This window comes from Mytilus edulis, chromosome 12, assembly GCF_963676685.1.
Source record: "Mytilus edulis chromosome 12, xbMytEdul2.2, whole genome shotgun sequence".
In the NCBI taxonomy this organism is placed as follows: domain Eukaryota; kingdom Metazoa; phylum Mollusca; class Bivalvia; order Mytilida; family Mytilidae; genus Mytilus; species Mytilus edulis.
Genome location: NC_092355.1, coordinates 47,350,011 through 47,376,489, shown reverse-complemented (window position 1 = coordinate 47,376,489; position 26,479 = coordinate 47,350,011). Strand labels below are relative to the sequence as shown.

The following is a 26,479-nucleotide window of genomic DNA, read 5'->3' as shown; positions in this document are numbered from 1 at the left end:
AGTTTGAACTAGTAAACATTTGTTAAAGGAGCCATCTGAAGCCCGACTCCGGGTGAGAGCTTTTTTTAGCTTTGTTGAAGACAAATTGGTGGCCTTCGACTGCTTTCTGGTCTTGATCATGTGACTGTCTCATTCATTTACACATTCCATAATTCCATTTTTAATTTTTAAGAATGTATAAGGTTCAAATGAAAATTAAATCCTTTAATTTCTATAAAATAAATCAGAGAGAACAACTACTGCTACAGTAGAACCATGTGCTGCCAATTGTGATAGATAATGCAAAATGTTACAATCATTTTACCTTAAAAATTTTCATGGACATATCGGGATAATCTGTTTTAACATATTAAAAATTCACACAGAAGGTATACGCATATCAGTAAACTGAACAAGTGCAAATGATTGCCATTCATTATGAATAAATTTCTATCAAAAACAAGTCTCAACGAACTTTTATATTATGTATATGAAAAATACGAACGTACGCACATGTTAGTGTATAAATACATAACGTCAGAGTGGACGTGTTGCAATAAAAAATTACAACATTGAAAATAAACGTAATAATATTAACCAATCAGAAGACAGTAAATACAATAAAGTTTTATTTATAAACGTATACAAATATCAATAATTAGCAACCTTCTAAACGAATTTGAATTGGATTTTCATCCATGATTCATCGCATATATACCCATTTCATTGTAATCTACAATAACTTTCTTTATAATTTGTTTACTGTTCTTTTATATATTTTAATTGGAGTGCCGGCTATTTGAATAGTGCCTGGATTATTTGTCCAGTCATTCTGCTTTGTAAAGCGCATGACACTTTATCCCTATGTGCGTACATGCGCGTAATATTATCTTCAATAGCACAAAGGGGTATGCGTAATCATTGTCATGGATGCTGGAATCATTTATCAATGTTCATGGACTTCATTGTGACAAATTTTCTTAAATTCGCAGTCAAATTCTATAGTTTAAATAAGAATCTAAGAAAATTTTATAAGAGGGATTCAAGGACAAATGAAATCGCAAATCGTGACATGATGACATCTAAGTTATTTAATAAGATTTTGAAGAACCAAAAGCATTGTATTTTTAAGCATGTATAAGTTTGGAAAAAATAAGTATTAAGCATTGTCAAATTCTTGAAAAATAGAATAAATGAAGCAACCAGTATTAGTATTAAAAACAGATCTCAGAAGGACAGATCGAAAATAAACTGACAACACCATGGTTAAAAAAAAGAAGAAAAAACATAATAGTACACATGACACAACATACAAAACTAAACACTAAACTACTAAAGCTATGAAAGAACATGATATAAGCTGGGGAGAAATAGAAAATAAAGCACAGAACAGAAGTGAATGAAAAAATCTAGTTATTCTCCTATGTGCCTTCTGGCCCAATAAAGACAAGGTAGGTAGGTAGATTGTCGCTATGCGTCTGGCGTATATATAAGATTAAATCATGGTATCTATGATGAGTTTATTTATGTTATTGGTCTTATTTTTTTACCAAGGTATGACAGACTTTTACAAAATGGGAGTAGTGTATCATATATCAAGGTGAAAGTTCCCTTACTCTATCATAAAAAAAATCCATAGGGCCACCTTGTTTTCTTTCTGTAACCTTTTAATCAATACAAGAGCTGGACAAAAACAAAAATGATTAAGGGATTAGAACGAAATTTGGTTACGGAATTTGATCAAAATTATAAAATGTGTAATCCCGGAAACATCAATACAGTACACATACTGTCAAGTGTTTGACTAATTAAAGTCAATACAGCCACTATCCAAATTGTTCCATGTTTTTCATGTCAGAGTCTAATATAGGTGACAATACGTATTGGCTGTACGGTGACCTATAATTGGTTATATATAAAATATAATTGAAAATCAGTCCGTATCTCCAATTTGTATATTGACAACTTCTCCAACTATAAAGAACACGACCTTTACAGATTTTGTCTCCCATAATCAAAGATTTGATTACTTTTTGTCATCAAGAGCATGTTTACAATTGTAAATCTCTAATCAAATAGTGCAATACTCATTCATATAAAATCGCGCAAAGAAATCAGTGAAACATAAAACAAAAGAAATGAAAATATTTTATTTCAAGGAATACATGACAAATACACACTAGTAGTAAAAAGGTTTCTGAATATTCATACAAAATTGAAACGAAACAATCAAAAGATTTTTTACTGTAATACGTCATGAACTGGAAACATTGACAGGTCAGGTAGGTTGTACTTGTTTAAATAGTCTTTCCATGTGGGAATCAGTAAAATATCATTCTCTCGTTATCGCATTACACTGAGCATAAATTATTTCTTGTCGTCCAATGTTTGATCGTTTTCCTTTTCTAGTTCCGTTAACGAATTTGCCAATTATATTAGGTCAATAACTACAGGTTTTTTTTTAATGAAAAATAGGTTCCAGGCATAGTAGTATTTCAAAAAAACAAGCGTGTATGAATGTGTAATTTGTTTAGTTTTATAAAAATGGATTATTACCCCGTGAATCACTGTTTACACCTTACTCGGGAGAAATTGGTCTGAGTTTTCTTGGCTAATTTGTTAGCTGTATACTGGACGCTCATATATATTTCTGTGTTTCAGGAATTGCGGGACATTTGAAATTTATTGTTGAAATTATAATGACATAGTGCAGGAGTCATCAATGTAGCAAGGACTGACATTTATCTTGGTATAAAGCAGATCTTGAATGGCTGTGGTTGGTTTGTAGTACCAGTTTGAATCCCAGTCATAGGTAATTGGTCGTTGTCGTCACCTTTCGTCAAATTGAATCTTTGTATAATTGAAACGAAGAACAATAGTAATTCTGATTCTGCTAGTTGTTTTCCAGGGCACAGGCGTGGACCTACAAAAGTATGATAAAATTTTTGAATTTAAAATAATGAATATTTGCAGGGGGAATAACATTATCAGTTTCAACAAAACATATACGTATTTCAACAAACTGTCTCTATCATAACTTATAATTCAAACAATAATCATTTAAATTCATAACGATTCGAAAAATTGTGAATTTATAAGAGATAAGTAATTATCAACCTCTAAAATAATATAAGTATTTTATACAAGGACACACAAAGCTTGCGGCATACCCATCGAAAAAGCAGAGAAGCCTTCCTTCTTAAAAAAGTGTCCATCTTTATCAAGAAATCTCTCTGGTCGAAATTCTTCTGGTTTATCCCAAACAGTTGGATCAAGATGAACAGACATCAAATGAGGGATGATGATTGTATCCCTTGGAATAATCTTTCCGTCGATTTCTACGTCCTCAATAGCTACATGTGGTACAGAAAGAGGAGCTGAAATCAAAAATAAAAAAAAATATATAATAGTACATAAGGTTTGCTCTCTTATCCTCTAAATAAAATCCATAAACGAGACCATTTTTGCTTGAAATGCAACGTTCGTAATGATTGAAAGTCACAAACCATGCGCAATACGTAAATATTTAAAAGATAAACTAATATGGATCAATATAGTACATTACCATGAAACAATAGTTGTTATTTTCAGTGCCCTGTGTGTGTAATTTGACATCACATTTGTATCTTTTATGTGTAACTATGGCATTGTAACTAACCAATGATATTCTCTGTTCCTCGTTTAAGGTTGCCATGCACTAATAGAGGGGCCGAAGGTACCAGATGAACAGGCAAACTCATAGTTTGAAAATAAACTGATTACGCCATGGTTAAATGAAGACAAACAGACAAATAATAGTTAACAAGACACAACATAGAAAACTAATGACTAAGCAACACGAACCCCTACAAAAATCGGGGTGATTTCAGGTGCTACGAAAGGGTAGGCAAATTCTACTCCACATGTAACACCCGTCGTGTTACTTATGTTTTTACAAATCTAGTAAATAGTCTAATTCGGTAGGTCACATTCGTGAAAAGGGAAGAGTATTGTAGTTACGACATAAGGAACATATCCGATATCATCTATGAAACGGTTATTCCATGGGGGTCAACCAACTCGTGAAGGCGTCAGTAAAATTTACAAAGGGATGATTTGAATTTCATCATTTGGAACTCTTAGTTTAATAGCTTCCTGGTGAGCAGCAATCCTCTTTCAATGAAATCATGATAGGATATACCAGCCAGGAACATCGTATTAATTAGGAGATATATACTCCGTATGGAGGCACTGCTGGAATGTTGCTACACAGAAATGAAAAGTTTACAATTGATAAGCTGAAATCATCTCTTTTGTTGTAAAGTTTTGTTTTTAACCGATCCCCATTGTCAATTTCTAGATTTAAGTCGAGAAATGAGGCAGACTTAATTGTATCAGAAAAATTCTGTAGTATCCTTTATCTCTAGTTCGATGGGATAGATTTGTTCAACAGTCACCAAAGTTTGTATTATTTAGTGAGAGTACATCATCATATAGCGGTACGTAAAGTTAAAGAATATTGCTAACTTCTTATCTTTCTTTCTAAGAAGTTCATGTATGAAGTCTGCCTCACAATAATAAGGAAACAAGAGGAAAGAAGAGGGGCATAGTTAGTTCCCATTGGAATTCCGACAGTCTGTTGAAAAAAACACGTCCTCAAAAAGTAACAAATATGTTGTCAATCAAGAAATCAAGTATCTTGATAATATAAAAAAAAAGAAGATGTGGTATGATTGCCAATGAGACAACTGTCCACAAGTGACCACAATGACACAAGCATTAACAACTATAGGTCACCGTACGGCCTCAGATATGTCAGTTTCAGAGAATTTTATGTTTGAATTAGAGTGATTATTTACAAAGTAGGAATTATCCCTCCCAAGACTAGATACTTGTATCTACATTCGCCATCCTTTTTATGAAACAAATCAACTCTCTCGATTTGTCTTTTAGTTTGGAATGGGGAATACTTGTGTAACGTGCAGAAAAATCAAATGTTTTAATACTATTGCAAGATGAGAGAGTCTTAGATTGTATTTACTATAAAAGATCTTTATTTTTTTTGTATCCACATCTAATTCACGCCACCTCTACGATAGGCAGATTCACTTTGAAGCCCTGCTTTGATATCTGATAAAACTTACCAATGGTTGATATTCTCTGTACTTCGTGTAAGGTTGTTATGGTACCACTAACTCACCAATGGTTGATATTCTCTGCACCTAGTGAAAGGTTGCCATGACATTCACTTACCAATGGTTAATATTATCTGTACTTCGTGTACAGTTGCCATGGCATTATCTAACCAAATAATGATATTCTCTGTACCTCGTGTAACTTAAGGTTTCCATGGCATTATTTTGCCAATGGTTGATATGTTCTGTTCCTCTTGTTAGGTTGCCATGGTATTAACTTACCAATAATTGATACTCCCTGTACTTTGTGTTAGGTTACCATGGCATTAACATACCAATAGTTGATACTCTCTGTTCGTTGTGTAAGGTTACCATGGCATTAACTTACCAATGGTTGATATTCTCTGTACTTCTTGTAAAGTTGCCATGACGTATGGTATATTGTCTTTATCTTTCACGACAGGTTGTCTGTCTTCCCCGATAACCTGTCAGAAAGATGGTTTATTTTTTTATTCTACAAATAATGAACTAAGTTACATCTAACTAAGGTTTCTAAGAACTACAAGATAATCTAGTATAACAAAGTAATTTAATTTCGGAGGTAACGCGTCTTCTGATTGGCTGACAGTGTTTTGTCTATCAGCTCATATACATAATTTAGTCATGTGACCAAGACGTCATCATTGTTTTTCGTGATTTACTCCGGTTAAAAAAGGAATTTAGAATTAAATTATAAGAAATGACTGTTATTTTTTTTCTGTATATTCGAAATAACATCATAAATGTGGTGCACAATTTAAAATAACCCGCTACGCTAGACAAAGACAGAAAAAATATTACAGTCCTTCCTTAATTATTACCATGTGTACTTGAAGAGGAATTAACTCCGAAATATAAAAAAATATGATACCTAATAAACATACTATTAAATCTACAGACGTGGATGCTATACACTCCTATTCATATTTATGTTTACAACGGGTTACATGGCCGTCGGCAGTTTCGAATGTCATCCCGATGGTTAATGATACGACGGTGAACATGAATTTGACAATAATGGCCCTTTGAATATAGACCAATACAAAAATGTACCGAGTGGTTGTGTTGCACAGGGTTCGTTTGCATCACAACTGTGGGAGATTAAACTTAACTTGTACATAACATCTGTTGTAAATTTTTCTGAAAAATCGCACATTTCAAAGTGTTAAAAGTACGTATAATATAACTAAGGATTTTCTTATCCCAGGCATAGATTACCTTAGCCGTATTTGACACAACTTTTTGGAATTTTGGATCCTCATTGCTCTTCAACTTTGTAGTTTGGCATTATAACTATTTTGATATGAGCGTCACTAATGAGTCTTATGTAAACTTACTAAACACGCGTTTGGCGTACTTAAATTAATTATAATCCTGATACCTTTGATAACTATAACAACCACTATATGACTTTATTACATTGGTTGTTATGAATTATATTGATAACCCAGTTAATTAAAAAAACGATAATTTCACATGTGAAATAAATGTGGTTATTTCACTCTCTGACGTCAATAGGCGTTGTCAAGACCTCGATAACGGCGGATCAAAACAAATTGTGAATGCGCAGAAAAAAGATATAGTTCTTTACATGTTTTACGTTAATTTCTCTTAAAAAAAAAAGTCATTTGCCGATGTAATAAAAAGAATAACTAATCCAAGAATTCAAATATCGAAAAATATTCAACTCATGACCGAACAACACCGACTCATGCTCTTTACGCATTCGTGAATTAATGTGTTGTTCGGTCACTCGTTGGAATATTTTTCTCTATTTGAATTCTTGGATTAGTTATTCTATAATTAGTTTCTCAAACCATTTAATAAAAGCTATTGTAATTGTACATTTTACTGAAAAAATGACTAAAAGGTTCCAAAAAGTTCATTCTATAATTTTGCGAAACTCACTAAACAATTCCATAATAGCAGCACCAAAACTTCAACATTTGTTCAATTTCTATTAAGATTTTGGGTTTTGATAACTGGTACCATCTGTTGGACTTTTACCTCTAATATCTGATTTCGGCATTTCTTCTGAACGTCCGGGTATTTTATCATATACAACATACTCCACTGTAGTGTGACGGAGGTAGTGTCCGTACCAGCAATATACAGATCAGCTATAGTAATGAATAAACTCTCATCTAAAAAAACAGATACATTTTTTATGGAAAGATTCAATCATTACTATGAAACAGAACTAAATCTGATATATTGGTAGTTTCATTATACACTGTAATTATCTTACACTATAACAATATATCATTTTACCAGACCACGGTTTGCGGAAGTAGTCAAGAAGACAATATTATGTTTGTCAGGGGTTGACAGGATACACGTGATCGTTGTTAGTTTTAACTTCAATATTATTATGCAAGCAGATGTAATGAACAATGATTTCATACATTATTTTTTTTGGTTTACACTTTATATAGGGCTTTATTTATGATCTTATTCCAGAGTGCACAATTCTTATTCTACATATTTCACCTTTATATATGGGAAATCTGTTTGGTCGTCCCATTTTGTTGTAGGGATGTTTAGATTAGGTGTCGAGTTAATATGTAAATTATTTTGTGTTGTCTGCGAGAAACAAATCAATTTTCTGATCTAGTAACTAAATTCAAAACCAATATAGATAATGTTAACATATATATTAATAACATACACTATAACAATATATCATTTTACCAGACCACGGTTTGCGGAGGTAGTAAAGAAGACAATATTATGTTTTTCAGGGGTTGACAGGATACACGTGATCGTTGTTAGTTTCAACTTCAATATTATTATGCAAGCAGATGTAATGAACAATGATTTCATACATTATTTTTTTTTGGTTTACACTTTATATAGGGCTTTATTTATGATCTTATTCCAGAGTGCACAATTCTTATTCTACATATTTCACCTTAATATATGGGAAATCTGTTTGGTCGTCCCATTTTGTTGTAGGGATGTTTAGATTAGGTGTCGAGTTAATATGTAAATTATTTTGTGTTGTCTGCGAGAAACAAATCAATTTTCTGATCTAGTAACTAAATTCAAAACCAATATAGATAATGTTAACATATATATTTTATTGAACTGTGTAAATTAATCGGAATGCGAATGACAACATACACCTAGGTAACACATGACATTTGCGCGGGAACTTTTCACATAAACATCGTTTTTGGATTATTGAAACATGTGAAATGTACTGTAACAGTTATTGATTTTTGGAGGTAATGTGATATTATTTATTATTCAATAGTACATAATTTTACGTCAGGTTTGTACACACTAAGTCTCTGGTCAGTGGCGGATCTAGGTGAGGGGGGATTCCGGAGGTTGAACCTCCCTTTTTTGTTGACGATCAATTCATTTGGATAGGGATATCAGTTGGAACTGACCCTTTATCCTGGGTTAGGATTCCTTAAAATTGGCTGTCTCTGTCTCACTCTCAGCTAGTCAAGTCAGAACCGAAACACATCAGTGGCAGATCCAGCCATTTTGAAAGGGGGTCCAACCATGTCCCCATTCAAATGCATTGATCACCCCACAAAAGGGGCGATTCCAACCGGGAACCCTCCTGCTGGATCCGCCACTGCACACTACTCGGACCTATATGTTATTTAGTGAGTGATGCGAAACACTCAATTTACATTAGGTCCCCCTTTTTGAAAAATTACTAAATCCGCCTCTGCTTATCCTGGATGAGGCCCCCCTTTTAAAAAATGGTTGGATCTGTCTCAGTGACTCTAATCTAAACTGAAACACATCAGGGGCGGATCCAGCCATTTTGTGAAAAGGGGGGGTCCAACCATGTACCCATTCAAATGCATTGATCACCCCAAAAAAGGGGCGGTTCCAACTGAAAACCCTCCCCTGGATCAGCCACTGCACATTACTTGGACCTATATATGTTAGTTCGTTACATGTAATTATTTGAGTGATGCGAAAACAACTCAATTTACTAATAAACTCCCTTATTAAAGAAACTTTATATAAAAGTAAACATGTTCATTATATTTTGCTGTGTGAAATTGCTTATGCGGGAAAGACCCATTACAACCCGACCATAGAGGAGACAACAGCTGAAGGCCACCAATGGGTCTTCAATGCAGCGAGAAGCTCCCACACCCGGAGGCGTCACAACAAACCCGTTCTAGAAATAATTTGTGAATGAAATTGGTAAATACAGTTATTCTTGATCTTCATACAATTTAAAGGCATTTCCAAATAGTCCTAAATATAATGCTTTATGCATCTGAAAAGGGTTGAAAATAACACTGAAAAATCATCGTTTTTCCTCTAGCATAGTTTGTACGTGCAGTATAGGTGTATTTTAAAGGCACAACAGTGAAGCCGCCATATAATACTTCAATCGAACCGATTTACTTTTTGAAGTTTAATTACTATACTATATAAAAAAATATTAATTTTCGCGAACCATTTAGGTCATGGAAATTCCAAAATATGGCATCAGTAAGGAGAGTTGTACAAATAATATGAATACACAGAACCCCCATCCAATTCATCTTTAACTAAAAGTATTCATCATTTTCTATTTTATATGTACTAACAATATTCCATTTTTCTATAATTTGGATTAAAATGTGCAAAAATCTGAGTTAGAATAGGTCGAATGCCCCAAATAAACATTCCCTGATTGGTTGAAGCACTGTGGCGTCGATGTAAAGCATAGCAAGCCTCGATGTAAAGCACACACTTCACAGGAATAATTAAGGAGAGTTTTACAAATAATGTGAATACACAGACCCTCAATCCAATTTATGTATTGCTAAAAATAATCAAGTGTTCATCATTTTCTGTTTTGATTCTGCAAACAACATTCTATTTTTTCTATAATTTCATTTGAAATATGTGAAACCCCGCAATGAAAATAGATGGCCTCAATGATGTAAAAGCAACCCAAAAAATTTCCGTTAATATATTAACATCTTGAACTTTGACCCTGGGTTCAAAGGGTTAATAAACCGATTCACAAATAGAGATATCCTTTCGCTCAAGTGAAGTATACAGGCAACTTCGTTAACAGAAACATATACACACTTTATCAGTAATATATTGTCATGCTTCTGCATATCCACGTTTTTTTGTATGCTGAACTTTAGTCAAATTCAATTCTATACAAACTTTATTACGTAAAGCAATAGGAGTAAGAATATTTTTTGCGCTAATTTAACCGTGACCAGCATCATCGTCAGTATCAAAATTGTTTATCGTAATCATTGTGAAATTTCACTGACATAGGGTTTATTAATATAGAGTAATTTTGGTAAGTATGACTTATTTATGTTAAAGTTCTCCAGATGTGCTTCTCCAGACATCTTTGACGGTCAGTTTAATCCCATTTATCTCAATATTATCCCCGATGACAGAAATGTCAACCCGACCTATTCGTGTCAAAAGTGAAAATCTAATATATTTGATGAACTAATTTCTTCTAAAACTGTACATGCATTATTTCTGTATTATTTGATAACCAATCACATTTGCTTTGCATGATAATGGGTACTGTTTGAGCGAACTGTCTAGTGTACTGCAAGATCGATGCAAATTGTGACATCAGTGAGTGATCACGTGACATTATTATTTGTAAACAAACCAGCTCCTCATGTAACACGTGTCTCAGTCTGAACTATACATTCAAAGTGCAATCAATCTTTCAATCGCTATTTTATGATATTTTTGTGTCTGTTTTTTGGTTTGCATATCAGTAGTCGAAGTAAACTCAAGGTTATTATATAAAATTATTTGTCTCTTTTCGTCTGTAGTACATGCGTTTGAGGTCCGGTTTAATTTGTACGCATGAAATCTCTAGTCTAAAAAAAGCTAGTGATAGAACCTTAACCAGATAAGCAACTGTCTAGGGCCAAGTAAGGAAGGTGAAAAAAAACCAGTATTGGTACTATTACGCAGAACCATAAACAGATGCATAGACAGACCCAGGGGGTGGCAGTGGCAGATCCAGAACTTTTCATAAGGTGGGGCACACTCCAGTCATCGTTCTGTGATTCCCTATATAATCGACAAAATTTTTCCAACGAAAAGGGGGGGAGGGGTCTGCCCCCTAGATCCTCCTATTGGTGGGAAAAATTTAGTTGATTATATAGGAAATCATCAAAGCTTGACAGGAGTGGGCAGCCCTTTGGAAAGTCAGAGGCCACCCCTTTATGAAAAGTGCTGAATTGCCACTGAGATTTGCAGGTTTTCAAATTTCTTTGTAAAGATACCTTAAAATATCAACAACTCTGACTGAGTACACAATTTGATTCATTTTAGCTCATTAGCTGGGCTCACTCGCTAAAAATATTCATTGCGGCTCACTATCAAATATCTTGCGATACTCATGTGTAGAAAAACTGATAATCTATTCATGTGTGTGAGGAGTAGTTAGCTTAAATATAGCTAAATTTGGAAAATTTGAAAATGACTTGGGGAATGAAGATGTAGTAAAGACGGAATATCAGTTTTGGTCTTATATATGTGTACAAATATATCACTGTTTCAGTGGCAATGGTAAATAGACACTGAAAAGTCTTGGATAACATTTTATAGTTTTGAATGTTTCTTCATCAGTTGACTTAAATTAGGTGGAGCCAGGAGGTGTGTTCTTATTTCCAACAGAGATGGGCTCAACCCATATCAATTTGTGCATGAAGCAAATTGATAGTTGCTAGATACTGAATGATTATACCACAAGAAAGTTTTAACCTGTGCATACTTTAAATACGATAAAAAAAAACATGTCTTTTTCAGGATTCTGATCCAACCATGTAGTATGGCATTTTATTGAGATATGGTTTTGGTCAATGGATGTTCATGAAGAACCTGCAGTACAAAGTATATCACTGGATTTAGCTCTTTGTCTAAGTGTATTATTAAAGTACTTTGCTTTGAGCTCAGTTCATTGTTATGCAATTCATTCTTTGTGAAATAAAGATTTGACAGACAACTCTCATGTACAAGGATTTGTCAAAGTAGTATCACCTCTTTCTTCAATGTAAGTAATAGGGAGATAAAAAGCATATAATCGATTTGAACCAAACATTATATGTCCTTTGACCAAATTTTATAAAAAGAACAAATTTACCCGACAATGCTACTCCCGCTACTAGCAATATGATGCTAGGTTGTTTTAATACATCTGTACTGCCTACTGATTACTTGGTCCTGAGTGTAAATGGTCATTCGATTATGTTTAAAAAAAATTATAAGACCTATCTGGCCCAATTGATTTCTAAAACTATGTTTCATTGCATGTACATGTTCAATATTTTTCATTCAATTGTTTATTTCTAATAAATGTGTGTGAATTAACATTGTAACAGTAAATGTTAATTACTACACTTTCATAGACATATTAAGACTAATTAAGTAGATGTTGATAATATCCACTTGACATGCTTGAAATTCTTTTAGATTACTTTTGGAGCAGTTTTGAGTCTTTGAAGCATGCTCAAAAAAGTTCTTTTGGTGAAATCATTTTCATATTTGTCAATTTTTTTTGCTTCGACCAGCTTTGGAGGAAATATTATCAAAGAATTGATAAAAATCAGCACAGAAGTTTACTTCCTAGCTCATCTAGCCCCTAGCATCTTGTCAGGCATTGTCATTTCTAAAAACCAATAAATGTATTCTAATCTGAGGAACAATTCGACCTTTTAACAATTTTTTTTACTAATGATACTGACGATCCTCCACAAAGTAATATAAATAGAACCATACAAATAGTAAGCAAATACATATAAAAAAAGATGTGGTATGATTGCCAATGAGATAATTCTCCACAAGAGACCAAAATGACACAGAAATTAACAACCACAGGTCACCATAAGGCCATCAACAATGAGCAAAGCCAATTCCGCATAATCATCTATAAAAGGCCCTGAAATGACAATGTAAAACAATTTAAACGGGAGGACTTACAGCCTTATTTATGTACAAAAAATTATTGAAAACGAATATGTAACACATAAACAAACGACAACCACTGAATTACAGGCTCCTTATATCATGTTCTCAAATCTAGATATCATCTCCCATTTAGAAAAAAAAACACATGAAAAAATGAACCTAGAAAAATGTATTATGTGTTGCTCTCCTAGCTACAAAATGTATCCAAAATCAAAGATGTAGAACATATTCTATCATAATCATTTGGTAACTAATGCAATTAATGTCTCTTCCATGCCCGCCTTGAACATAAAAACTAAATAATAAATAAACAAACTCCTATTGCTCAGATTGTTTGTCATTGTGCAACACAACTAATAACACCATATAGAAAAAACATAGAACTCCTTTTGTCATAAAACACTGTCAAACATCAAAACATACTATCCACACTCATATGTGTCCACTTATTCTTTAAAACCAATGCTTTTTTACATTCGTGACATTTGTAATTAGAAAAAATAATAAGTATGCCCTGTACCCCGAACACATTGGTACCATTTCTATTAATGTCTTCGCGAAAGCATGCTTGTCTCCAGTGCAGGTGGTCTCGAGTGCTTATCCGAACTAGACAAAACTAAAAACTTGGAAGGTATTGCTGCTTCTCTGCTAATCACGCGGTCGGCTCTGCGTCGAAACAAAGTGCCTAATAATGTGACTACGGATGCTACCTTGTGTACTATCTATCTTGTTAAAAAGCTCGACTTGACTATGCAGAACATTTCACGGTCAATGTTCATATTATATCAAAAAGAACCGTTAAGAATTTTAATACAAAGATAAATCAAATGAAATAATATCAGATTATTACATGGCATTTTTCATATCGCATGTATTATCTCAGCCCTAGGTTCAATGTCAGCCAAAGAGCCGCATGGCTCGAGGGCTGATATTGACCGAGGGCTGATAATACATGCGATATGAACAATGACAAGTTATGATCTTTTTATATAATGCTTCACCAATGGAGAAAAATAACAGATTCATATATTAATCCTTTTACGTTGTTCTCAAATAGAGGTTAAATAGTGAAAAGTTCACTGACGTCGGACCCCAAATTTAGTACATTTGATATGAAATCTTTCTATCATATTCCTCAACAAAGAAGAATAGCATTTTTAATATGGACAAGTAGAGAAAAAAAAATTCTATAAATATACTTACTGAATACTGTTTGGAAAAGTCAACTTTTTCAAAGTAACTTTCTAAATTATGTTAGAAACTTTTAAAAAATGCAACTATTTAATAATTTGTTTTTTTTTATTTTATTTTTGATATCTTTTTATTATTTTACACAATATACTTTTCAGTATCTAAATAATTGTTTTGTACACTACTTTGTAATGTTTTTCACTGAAAACGTATCAGTGAGGCGTATTTTCCGGAATATGCCGAGTATCACCGGAATGCCATGCGATAACGTTACGGAAAGGCATGCGATAACAATCGAAGCATGTGATAAACTTTTCATAGCCCGTTAAGTACCAATTAGAAAAATATGGAATTTATGTAAATTTAATGATATTAGCATACAGTAAAAATTATATGTTATTTAGTCTAAGTATATGTTAAGCACTGCTATACAATTACAATAGGTTATTTTGAAAGATTTGAGAATTTTGTTTTCATATAATTATAATGGTTATTATACGTATTTCAACACTTGGAATATGTGTCATTTTTCAGCAGATTTTGTAGTCTAATCTACAATATTTGTATTCTTCTTTTAATCCTTTTCACCTTTCGTTCTTGTCCAGAAAAACGTACGTACCATTTCTCCAAAATAAAATCATTGGAAATTAACAACAGCAGAGCATTCCCTTTTAAACGTATGTATAGTTGTTCGGATGACAAAATATACACATCTAGTGTATAGTAATGGTGTCGAATATTCTTATGTAAGATATTGTTATTTAAACAAAGTTAAAATTATATTTACCTGAAATTTTGCTGTCAGGTTTTTCTTCCTGTTCAAGGTAAACGTCCAAGAAATGCCGAATGTTATTAGCATCGAACGAACATCTCACACTCTCTATCCGTGTAGCTATATACTTTTGAATCTCCCTTCTACCCTCCACAGCTAACTTGGACTGAAATAACAAAGTATAAAAATAAAATACACAATCAAGTGGAAGAAACCGGATGAATTGTATAGTCTGGCATTGACGGACATTATACAACTATTTTACTATCAGGTCTCATTGATTAAATTAGTTCAGATCGATCACTTCTGTAACTTTATTCTTGAAGCCTACTCAATCTCGTTTTCTTTTATAACAAACTCAGATTGAGTCAAAAAACTAAATTTTGCGTGTATTCAATCAAACGCGGTACACTTAAAAAACGATTTTAAAATAATATAAAAAGGTTTATTCGCTATCCAGAATTCTGCATACATTTTATCGTTGAGATTAAAGTTGGTCATAAGTCCTGAACAATTCTGAATAATAACAATCAACTTTAGTCGTAAACATAAAAGCAGATGTGGTAGGATTGCCAATAAGACTACTCTCCACAAGAGACCAAATGATACAGAAATTACAGCTATAGGTCACCTTACGGCCTTCAACAATGTACAAATCACTAACAGCATAGTCAGCTATGAAAGGGCCAAAAATCACGAAGTCAAACGATAAAATTAACGGCATAATGAATGTAAAAACAAATGTGTAACACAGCAACACACAACAACCACTATATTGCAGGCTCGTGACTTGGGACAGGCACATACATATAAAAAGTTGCGGCGTTGAACATATTAGCGGGATCCAAACCATCTTGTTGATATACGTCAGAGTAATAATTACACCTGTATACGCCACATAATTGTTTTCAATGAACGCTAAAAAATACTACACTAGTATACAGTCGTTCGAAAAAAGTGAGTAAATCTATGAGCGATTTTTATAAAATTAATACCATAAGTCTGAAGGTTTTTTTGTTAACTTAGCTATAATTTTGGTGAGGTTCGTTTTCATTATGTAATGGGTTAAACACAAATGCAAATATTTACGTTAGGTATCACTTAAATAATAGAGCATTTGGCTGTCTAAGTGCCGTGACTTTGACACCACAAAATAAATGTAAAATTAAAGAACCTTAGTGAGCACGCTCACATACCCCACGTCCCCACACGGTCATTGGAGAAATTAAATAAGTATAAGAAAAAAAAATTGTATAAGAAAAAATATTGAATAATAATTTCCTGTCAATATACATAGTATGTCCCGTTATTATCTACAAAATTTCATGAAATTATGTTGTGTGTTTTCAGAGGAGTTGAGATGACAAACTGTTGCAGAAGTACATTGAAGCAAATAAGTTCAAAGGGGCATAACTCCTAGAAAAAAAATTGAACCGTAATTTCCTGTTGATATGCAAATCTACATAGTATGTCCTTATTATCTACAAAGTTTCATGAAATTCTGTTGTGTGGTTTGAGAGGAGTTGCGATGACAAACTGTTGCAGTAGTACATTAAAGTAAATAAGTTCAAAGGGGCGTAACTCCTAGAAAAAAAATTGAATCGCAATTTCCCGTCGATATGCACAACTACACAGTATGTCCTTATTATCTGAAAAGGTTTCGTGAAATTCTGTTGTGTGGTTTGAGAGGAATTGCTATGACAAACTGTTGCAGTAGTACATTAAAGTAAATAAGTTCAAAGGGGCGTAACTCCTAGAAAAAAAATGTAATCGCAATTTCCCGTCGATATGCACAACTACATAGTATGTCCTTATTATCTGAAAAGGTTTCGTGAAATTCTGTTGTGTGGTTTGAGAGGAATTGCTATGACAAACTGTTGCAGTAGTACATTAAAGTAAATAAGTTCAAAGGGGCGTAACTCCTAGAAAAAAAATTGAATCGCAATTTCCCGTCGATATGCACAACTACATAGTATGTCCTTATTATCTGAAAAGGTTTCGTGAAACTCTGTTGTGTGGTTTGAGAGGAGTTGCGATGACAAACTGTTGCAGTAGTACATTAAAGTAAATAAGTTCAAAGGGGCGTAACTCCTAGAAAAAAAATTGAATCGCAATTTCCCGTCGATATGCACAACTACATAGTATGTCCTTATTATCTGAAAAGGTTTCGTGAAATGCTGTTGTGTGGTTTGAGAGGAGTTGCGATGACAAACTGTTGCAGTAGTACATTAAAGTAAATAAGTTCAAAGGGGCGTAACTCCTAGAAAAAAAATTGAATCGCAATTTCCCGTCGATATGCACAACTACATAGTATGTCCTTATTATCTGAAAAGGTTTCGTGAAATTCTGTTGTGTGGTTTGAGAGGAATTGCTATGACAAACTGTTGCAGTAGTACATTAAAGTAAATAAGTTCAAAGGGGCGTAACTCCTAGAAAAAAAATTGAATCGCAATTTCCCGTCGATATGCACAACTACATAGTATGTCCTTATTATCTGAAAAGGTTTCGTGAAATTCTGTTGTGTGGTTTGAGAGAAGTTTCGATGACAAACTGTTGTAGTAGTACATTAAAGTAAATAAGTTCAAAGGGGCGTAACTCCTAGAAAAAAAATTGAATCGCAATTTCCCGTCGATATGCACAACTACATAGTATGTCCTTATTATCTGAAAAGGTTTCGTGAAATGCTGTTGTGTGGTTTGAGAGGAGTTGCGATGACAAACTGTTGCAGTAGTACATTAAAGTAAATAAGTTCAAAGGGGCGTAACTCCTAGAAAAAAAATTGAATCGCAATTTCCCGTCGATATGCACAACTACATAGTATGTCCTTATTATCTGAAAAGGTTTCGTGAAATTCTGTTGTGTGGTTTGAGAGGAATTGCTATGACAAACTGTTGCAGTAGTACATTAAAGTAAATAAGTTCAAAGGGGCGTAACTCCTAGAAAAAAAATTGAATCGCAATTTCCCGTCGATATGCACAACTACATAGTATGTCCTTATTATCTGAAAAGGTTTCGTGAAATTCTGTTGTGTGGTTTGAGAGAAGTTGCGATGACAAACTGTTGTAGTAGTACATTAAAGTAAATAAGTTCAAAGGGGCGTAACTCCTAGAAAAAAAATTGAATCGCAATTTCCCGTCGATATGCACAACTACATAGTATGTCCTTATTATCTGAAAAGGTTTCGTGAAATTCTGTTGTGTGGTTTGAGAGGAATTGCTATGACAAACTGTTGCAGTAGTACATTAAAGTAAATACGTTCAAAGGGGCGTAACTCCTAGAAAAAAAATTGAATCGCAATTTCCCGTCGATATGCACAACTACATAGTATGTCCTGATTGTCTGAAAAGGTTTCGTGAAATTCTGTTGTGTGGTTTTAGAGAAGTTGCGATGACAAACTGTTGTAGTAGTACATTAAAGTAAATAAGTTCAAAGGGGCGTAACTCCTAGAAAAAAATTGAATCGCAATTTCCCGTCGATATGCACAACTACATAGTATGTCCTTATTATCTGAAAAGGTTTCGTGAAATTCTGTTGTGTGGTTTGAGAGGAGTTGCGATGACAAGAAACAGGACTGACGGACTGACGGACGGACGGGTCAAAAACATTATACCCTCCGCAACTTTGTTGCGTGGGGTATAATAACTAGATTAGTCTATCAAGTTTCATCAGTAAATACCAGGGGCCGTGTCAACGAAGCTGTCCTAGGACTAGGACATGTCTTAGGATGGTCTTAGGACACGTCTTAGTCCTAAGTCAGGTTAACGAAAGTCTCCTAAAATAAGATATGTCCTAAATTTGGTCCTAAAGTTAGGACATACAAATAGGTGTCTTAGGATAGTCCTAAAGGTTACAATGTCCTAAAACATAATAAAAACAACAAATATGGCATAAATCAATACTAAAAATACATATACAATATTAAACTATCATACTGTTACGAGAATTAAATTAATACAACAATTTTCTTTTCAATTTTTGTTAAAGATTTTATTGTATTACATTAGATTATTTCGTGCTGCCTTTTTTGAAGCCTAAAACATACAAGCATTAAAGCAACAGTTTTGCGACTAAACTAAAAACGGTGCAATATTAATTTAAAAATGGGGAAAATATGACTTTTGTTTTTAACTAATCCTCATTCGATACATGTAATAAAATCGAGTAGATCTAAGGACAAAACTAGTTCATCGACTAAAATTGCAGCACGAATATCTCATTTAACAAAGTTTCGTGACTATTTAATTTTGTTTTCGTATTAAACTCTTTTATATATCTTTTATCATATTATTAAACAACGTTTTTTATTAGAATAACGTTAAATCTTAAACTTTTATGCGTTAATTGTTTTCCATATAATAGTCCTCCTCCCTCTCTTTATACACATAGGTACTAAAATACCATTAAATCTATGTCAGCAATCTCAACATATTTTTTCAATAAAATAATGTGTTAGGATGGTCCTAGGACCATCGTAGTTAGGACTGTCCTAAGACAGCTTTGTTTTACATCCTAAGACATATCTCAGACACGTCCTAAGACCATCCTAAATAATGTCCTAAGACATATCTTAGGACATATCCTAGGATACTTTCGTTGACACGGCCCCAGGATTCAATTGATGTCCCGATAATATTTATGGTACACCACTAGTTTGTAGACCTACCTTGTTGAAAGGATTTACTTTGTCCAGAATTGGAAAACAATTTTCTAGTCTAAAGGCAGCTGCATATTTAAATAAAGTTGCAATATTCCCTAAAAGGTTGTTAAATTCTGGATCATCGAAGTCAAACCTAAACAATACAAATTAAAAAAATTATCTATAGAATATGACTGTGTACATAAAACAAAAGTAATCTGGTCAAGCAGATGACAAAAACAAATAACTTTTGTGACTAAGAACATTAACCATTACCCCCTCTCCCAGGAAGCTGGTTGCTCCCTAATATGCTTTATTGAAGTACAAAGGAAATATATATATATATAAGCAGGCCAACCATAATTAAGTATTTGCAGATTATGCGCTTATCAGATTGAACGAATGCAGAACTGAACATCCTGATTTATATAGAAAATGTTTATTGAAAATTAATATAGTTTAATAGATAGATATGCAACATTACCGTGAACCGAATATAATGCTTGAAATGATATTGGAGGTTGCTTTCGGGAACATTTTACTACAATCTGTTGGTTTCTTTCCTTGTTTTGAGAAGAGTTTCATCAGTAAGCCGACCTCGTCTTGTATTTTTTCTTCAATGGATTGTTTCCCAACACCGAAGTCTTTTAATGCCACCATAGTAAATCGCCGAATGTCAACCCATTCTTGGCCATTGCTATGGATTAGACCTGTATACAAGACCAAAAAAAAACATGACTGTGTAGTTAAATTGAGAATGGAAATGGAGAATGTTTCAAAGAGACAACAACCCGACTATAGTACAGACAACAGAAGAAGGTCGCCAAAAGATACTCAATGCATCGAGATATTCCGGCAATGTTGGTCTATTATAGCTCATGGGCGTAATTTTGTCATGTAACCATGATGTCATCCATATTTTTTCATGACTTACTCTGTAATACATTTTTTTTACGTATTTGTGAAGAAGAGATAAACACTTTCCTTGGCTTCTTTTTTGCGGACGCTGAACTATAAATCATATATAAGTTTTGAAGCTGTTTTACTTAATCGTTTGAAGTGAAAAATATTTGAATCTACATTTTAAATTGATACAAAAAAATAATAATCAAATTTCTGCTCTATAGATTTCCTTTCATAAATGAAATCTTAAATATTTCCCTAACAAATGCACCGTATAAAATGCATATAAGAGAAAACCTACTTATAAACTGTTACGCGTCGCATACTAAGTATAGAGGCATGCATACAATGTAATAAATCTAAATCAAAAAAAGAAATTCTTAAAGCTTACTTTGACAAATTTTAAACTAACTTCATTCCAACAAGTTTAAATTACATGCTCTAAAATAGAGCTACGAAAAAGAAATGCTCTGCTTTAAAAAAAAAAAATCATAAATGGAGTGTGAAGTATATTCATAATAAATGCACCGTATCAAATGCATATATGAGATGCACCTACTTATAAACTGTTACGCGTCGCATACTATATTTAGAGACATGCATGATAAATTTAAATTATAAGACGAATTTGAAAAAAAACGGAATTCTTAAAGCTTACTTTGACCATAGATGTAATTACATCTATGCTATGACAAATTTCAAACTAACTTCATTTCAACAAGTTTAAATTACATGTTCTAAAATAGAGCTAAGAATTGTTTGTATTGTAGTAAATTTAAGTCTTTGAAGTTTTATTCAAATACGCTACTGAACATTACTTAGAACCAATAAATACAATAATTTTGTATTTTATAAATTAGTGCCTTCAATAAAAGTCGTCATAGAACAGGCTCATTTTCATACCGGTATCCGAAATGACTGGTTTCATTGCTATTACAACAAATATGTCATAAAACATGACAGTGAGTTTTGTTTCGGAATATTCTAGATAAATATACAAAAAGCAAATTTTAGACAATGTACCCTCCTAAGCCTGGAAGTGGCTAGTCACACATAGTTAACGGCGTTTTTCTCACAATGACGTTCTACATTGTACCTCCATAAACCTGGATATGTCGTGGCTGGTCACAAATGTGTTAAACAAAAAAACTATGTTAATTGGACATGCTTTGATACTATATATGCCCTTGAATTTTTACTAGATAACATTTTTGTTCGCTTTGGGGATTCCGTATATCGTCAGATTATCGGAATTCCAATGGGGACTAACTGTGCACCACTTATTGCGGACCTGTTTTTGTATTGTTATGAATTACAATTTATGACAAAAATAAGCAAAGACCCATCGAAACAAATCTGATAAACAAATTTAATAATACTTTTAGATATTTGGATGATATTTTGGCTCTCAATAATGACGACTTCAGTATGTATATTAATGAAATTTATCCTGTTGAACTTACTTTAAATAAAGCTAATACTAACAATGACCACTGCCCTTTTCTCGATCTTGATATCTATATCACTAATGGAAAGCTGAATACTAAAATTTATGATAAAAGGGATGATTTTTCATTTCCTATCGTTAATTATCCGTTTTTAGATGGTGACGTTCCCTTGTCACCATCTTACGGTGTTTATATATCTCAACTTGTACGATTCGCTCGTGTATGTAACAATGTTTTAGATTTTAACGAGAGAAATTTATGTATTACTGAAAAATTATTACACCAGGGTTTTCGATATCACAAACTAGTCAAAATATTTACTAAATTTTATCATCGGTATAAAGACATCATTCGTAAATATAGCTCAACATGCAGACTTCTAATACGTTCAGGTATTTCACATCCAATTTTTATGGTAATATTCTTTATAAAGCACAAAGGTGTCAGTATTCACCTCAGAAACTTACTAAACCTTTGAATAGACTTATTAAGAAGGGATATAATTACGATACTGTTGTCAAGTCATTAAAGATTGCATATTTTGGCGTTAATATTGAGTCACTGATAAGGTCTTTGCATCGGAACTAAACACATTTATTCTAAAAACAGTTGTTGGCATGACACGGGTTATGTTCTTCTCATATATGTTATGATAGTATGATACTAAACCCCTAACGGGATGGATTGTGCCTGATGTTCATATGATGAAATCATAATCTTTCAGTCAGTTTAATTGAAGTCTGGAGCTGGCATGTCAGTTAACTGCTAGTAGTCTGTTGTTATTTATGTATTATTGTCATTTTGTTTATTTTCTTTGGTTACATCTTCTGACATCAGACTCGGATTTCTCTTGAACTGAATTTTAATGTGCGTATTGATATGCGTTTACTTTACTACATTGGTTAGAGGTATAGGGGGAGGGTTGAGATCTCACAAACATGTTTAACCCCGCCGCATTTTTGCGCCTGTCCCAAGTCAGGAGCCTCTGGCCTTTGTTAGTCTTGTATTATTTTAATTTTAGTTTCTTGTGTACAATTCGGAAATTAGTATGGCGTTCATTATGGAAGATTATTTATCCATGTTTAAATCTTTGAAACGTTCAGAACAACATGGTTCTGTTTGTGATACTTTGTCGTTAGAAGATAAATTTTGCTATGAAATGATTCATAATAAATACTGTAAATCTGTCCTAGGGCTTAGGAAAACTGCATGTAATATTTCAGCCAAAACAGAACTGGGCAGATTTTCTATGGCTTCATTTATTAAACCACAAGTTATGCTATATTTCTGTAGATTTCATACCCATGATATTAATCCTCTGTTAAAAGAAGCCTATGAATTAAATAAGTCCCTGCATAATGATGGTTTTCATAGTTGGTATACATTTGCTCTAAATATTTTTAAAGAGACTGGATTAAATGCTAAAGATTTTGAAACTTGTGATAAACCATACAATAAAATTAAATATTCCTTAAAGATGAAGTTTAAACAGGTATCACATGAATTTTATACAAAAAAAGTCTTGAATAAACTTTCTTCTATAACAGACAGTTCGAAATTATTTCTATATGGTCAAATAAAAACTGAGATAAAAATTGAAAATTATTTATTAAAAGAATCAAATTTTAAAACCAGACAATTAATTTCTAAATTAAGGGTTAGTGACCATAACCTAGAAGTTGAAATGGGAAGATATAAAAATGTACCCAGAGATCAAAGGTTATGTAAACTTTGTAATAAAATTGATGATGAATACCATTTTTTACTATACTGCAAACTAAACTCAACTTTAAGAGATTGCTTATTTTTAAAGATTAATAATTTAAATCCTGATTTTACAAATTATCAACCACTTTTAAAGCTAAAACAACTTTTAATTCCTAAATCTGAGCTTTTGACAGAAATTGGTGACTTTATAAAGCAATCATTAGAATTGCGAAAATGAGGTCCATGTCCATCAAAGGCTACATTAATTACCATTTATAACTATGTTTTTTTTTATGTTTATATTTGTAATTCTTCACTGTCTGTATTAAATGTTGTATTTGTGTTTGCTTGACCCATATGGGTGTATTTTTGCAAATAAAATTATTATATTATATTATATTATCACTGGACTAGTATATATTTGTTTAGGGGCCAACTGAAGGACGCCTCCGGGTGCGGGAATTTCTCGCTACACTGAAGACCTGTTGGTGACCCTCTGCTGTTGTTTTTTATTTGGTCGGGTTGTTGTCTCTTTCACACATTCCCCATTTCCATTCTCAATTTTAATTCTATATATGTCGGATATATATGTCGGCTAATTTCTATGCGAAAGATAAGTTTTTTTTCTCTATTCATATGTAGTGAAAATGCCATAGATACATGAGACATGTTACCTTAAAATAACTAAGTTATACATTCAATTCAACCTGATCATTGTCCGATAATGGACGACATCAAAAGTTCAATGAAGGATAAAAAAAAACTTAATTCACAAAGATGTGTCACTGACCCTCCCACCCCTCTTAACTTAATTTGGGAGAAATCGATTGACCAATAAGGAAATATGCAAAAATCAATGTCGGATAAACAAAACATGCAGCAGTCCAACCCCCCCCCCCCCCCCCCCCCCCCCACAAAAAAAAAACCAAAAACTATTTGATTTAAGTTTGTTATCCTACATTGATCTGTTGATGTCATTCATAAATTAAAGAGGCTTATTTAATTCAGTAAACACGGTAAATATATAAATAGATATAACATGTATAAGAAGTAAAAGGTGGAACGGTGACATCATAATAAAGTACTTTAAAGGTTTAAACTTTTGACCGTGAATAAAAATAAATATTTACAATGATTAGATATTGCTGCACTTGTTGTAGTTATCAAACTGTACGAGCAAAAAAGGAGAAGAAAAGAAATGTTAAATATTTGAAGTCGATACAAAAAAAGTAAAAAGCAACCTGCAATTTCTAAAGATGCATTTTGTTGTTGTTTATACAGACACTATTGTGACATCTGGAGCTCTCTTGTGATATCTACATGTATCTCTTACCTGTTTTGCCGGGGAAGAGTGTTTTAAGGAAGTGAAGTATGTGTCTGGGTCTGAATTTTGTCTTGTTGCCATTGTCAACCAACACTTGATGCACATTTTTGTATCCATAAACGAGAACAATAGGTAATATACCGAGCTTGAGATAAACTAAATCTCCATACTTCTTTTGCATCTGCAGAAATGTTTCACTTGCGTTCTTAGTCCCTATTATTGACGGCATATTTCCTATTATCGGCCATGGTGTTGGGCCAGGAATGTTCGTTCGCACTCGGACCACATTGTCCCAAATAATGTAAGCTAATAAAAGTGTTATAAAAAATGTCAAGATTGTGAATACATCTACTGAGTGAAGAATAGTTCCGATCATACTAGACACTGAATTATCTTTCTATTTTCCTATGTTGTTGTTTAACTCCTTACGTATCTGATTTTAAAGCTCCGTGTATTACCTGGATATGTTTGATATGTATTCTATCTTACTTTTGTTATCGTGATTGTGCAACCATGTAGGGCTGACCTTCAAATTTGATACTACGTTATTCAAATTTACATATATATACATGTAGTTGTCATCGATGGTGTTCATTTACTGACCATGGGCCGGTAACAAGAAATTGTATTAAGAGAGGTCGTAAGTATTGAATTAAGGGGAAGATGAGATCATTCTAAGATCATTCAAAGAGTGTAAATCAAAGCTCCCTCAGGTTGTTCGTAGATTGGTCTTAGTTCCCCCTTAAGTTGCACTGAGAAGTTGCATCGTAATAGTTTTCAAGTTACGAGTTCTTAATAATTTTCTGGCGTCTCCGTTTTTGGTTCCTCCCATAGAAATTAGAATCACCTTAAATGAATCATAAAAACGTTTTAATGAACGATAAAATGCGCATAACAATCAACTACCCATTTAACCTAAGGAAAACAATTTTGGCCTCAGACCACCATTATTCATTCTTCCCCTTTTTTGATTAAAGTCAAATTGAATTAAAAAATTTGCACCGCTTCAAACATGAAATTAATTCAACTGCTTATAGACCACTATTATTTTAATAAAAATATGCTTGTCTCAGGACAATCCATCAGTACTTTTTCTTTTGAGTGCCCTAGCTATTATTCACCAGGCCAATGGTAGGATTTAAATCTTGTATAAATGACGTAGGCTTATCTTTCTATCCCACTTTCATTTCGGTCAAATCACTACTATAATGGTTTACTTGTATAAATTGTTTTTTGGATGGAGTCATCCGAGAGTTGGCTCATTGACACTCATTCCACATCTTCCTATATTTTTTCACTATAACAATATTTTTTTTTCTTTGAAAGCCTTCTTACAAAAAATAAATTCACAAAAATACTAAACTCCGAGGAAAATTCAAAACGGAAAGTCCCTAACCAAATGGCAAAATCAAATGATAAAACACATCAAACAAATTGGCG

General features: G+C 33.1%; 1 protein-coding gene across 1 annotated transcript; it reads right to left on the bottom strand.

Annotated features, from left to right (window-relative positions):
* Positions 1–2,114: 2,114 nt before the first annotated feature.
* Positions 2,115–25,610, bottom strand: LOC139498662 (cytochrome P450 2H1-like). Its single transcript, XM_071287162.1, has 8 exons — positions 25,049–25,610; positions 20,142–20,367; positions 19,685–19,811; positions 15,037–15,187; positions 7,140–7,276; positions 5,482–5,578; positions 3,150–3,356; positions 2,115–2,902 (listed from the first exon to the last, which is right to left on the bottom strand). Exons 1-8 carry the CDS (start codon positions 25,413–25,415, stop codon positions 2,721–2,723), a joined length of 1,494 nt encoding a protein of 497 aa, XP_071143263.1. The 5' UTR covers positions 25,416–25,610; the 3' UTR covers positions 2,115–2,720.
* Positions 25,611–26,479: the final 869 nt, after the last annotated feature.

Bases quoted from the DNA above. Each gene is read 5' to 3' on its own strand.
- LOC139498662 (XM_071287162.1), bottom strand. From the start codon at position 25,415: ATGATCGGAACTATTCTTCACTCAGTAGATGTATTCACAATCTTGACA. The intron at 19,812-20,141 runs GTAATGTTGCAT...TGTATTGTTTAG, and splicing joins AGCATTATATTCGGTTCACG to GTTTGACTTCGATGATCCAG. The intron at 2,903-3,149 runs GTATGCCGCAAG...ATACTTTTGTAG, and splicing joins CTTCTCTGCTTTTTCGATGG to GTCCACGCCTGTGCCCTGGA.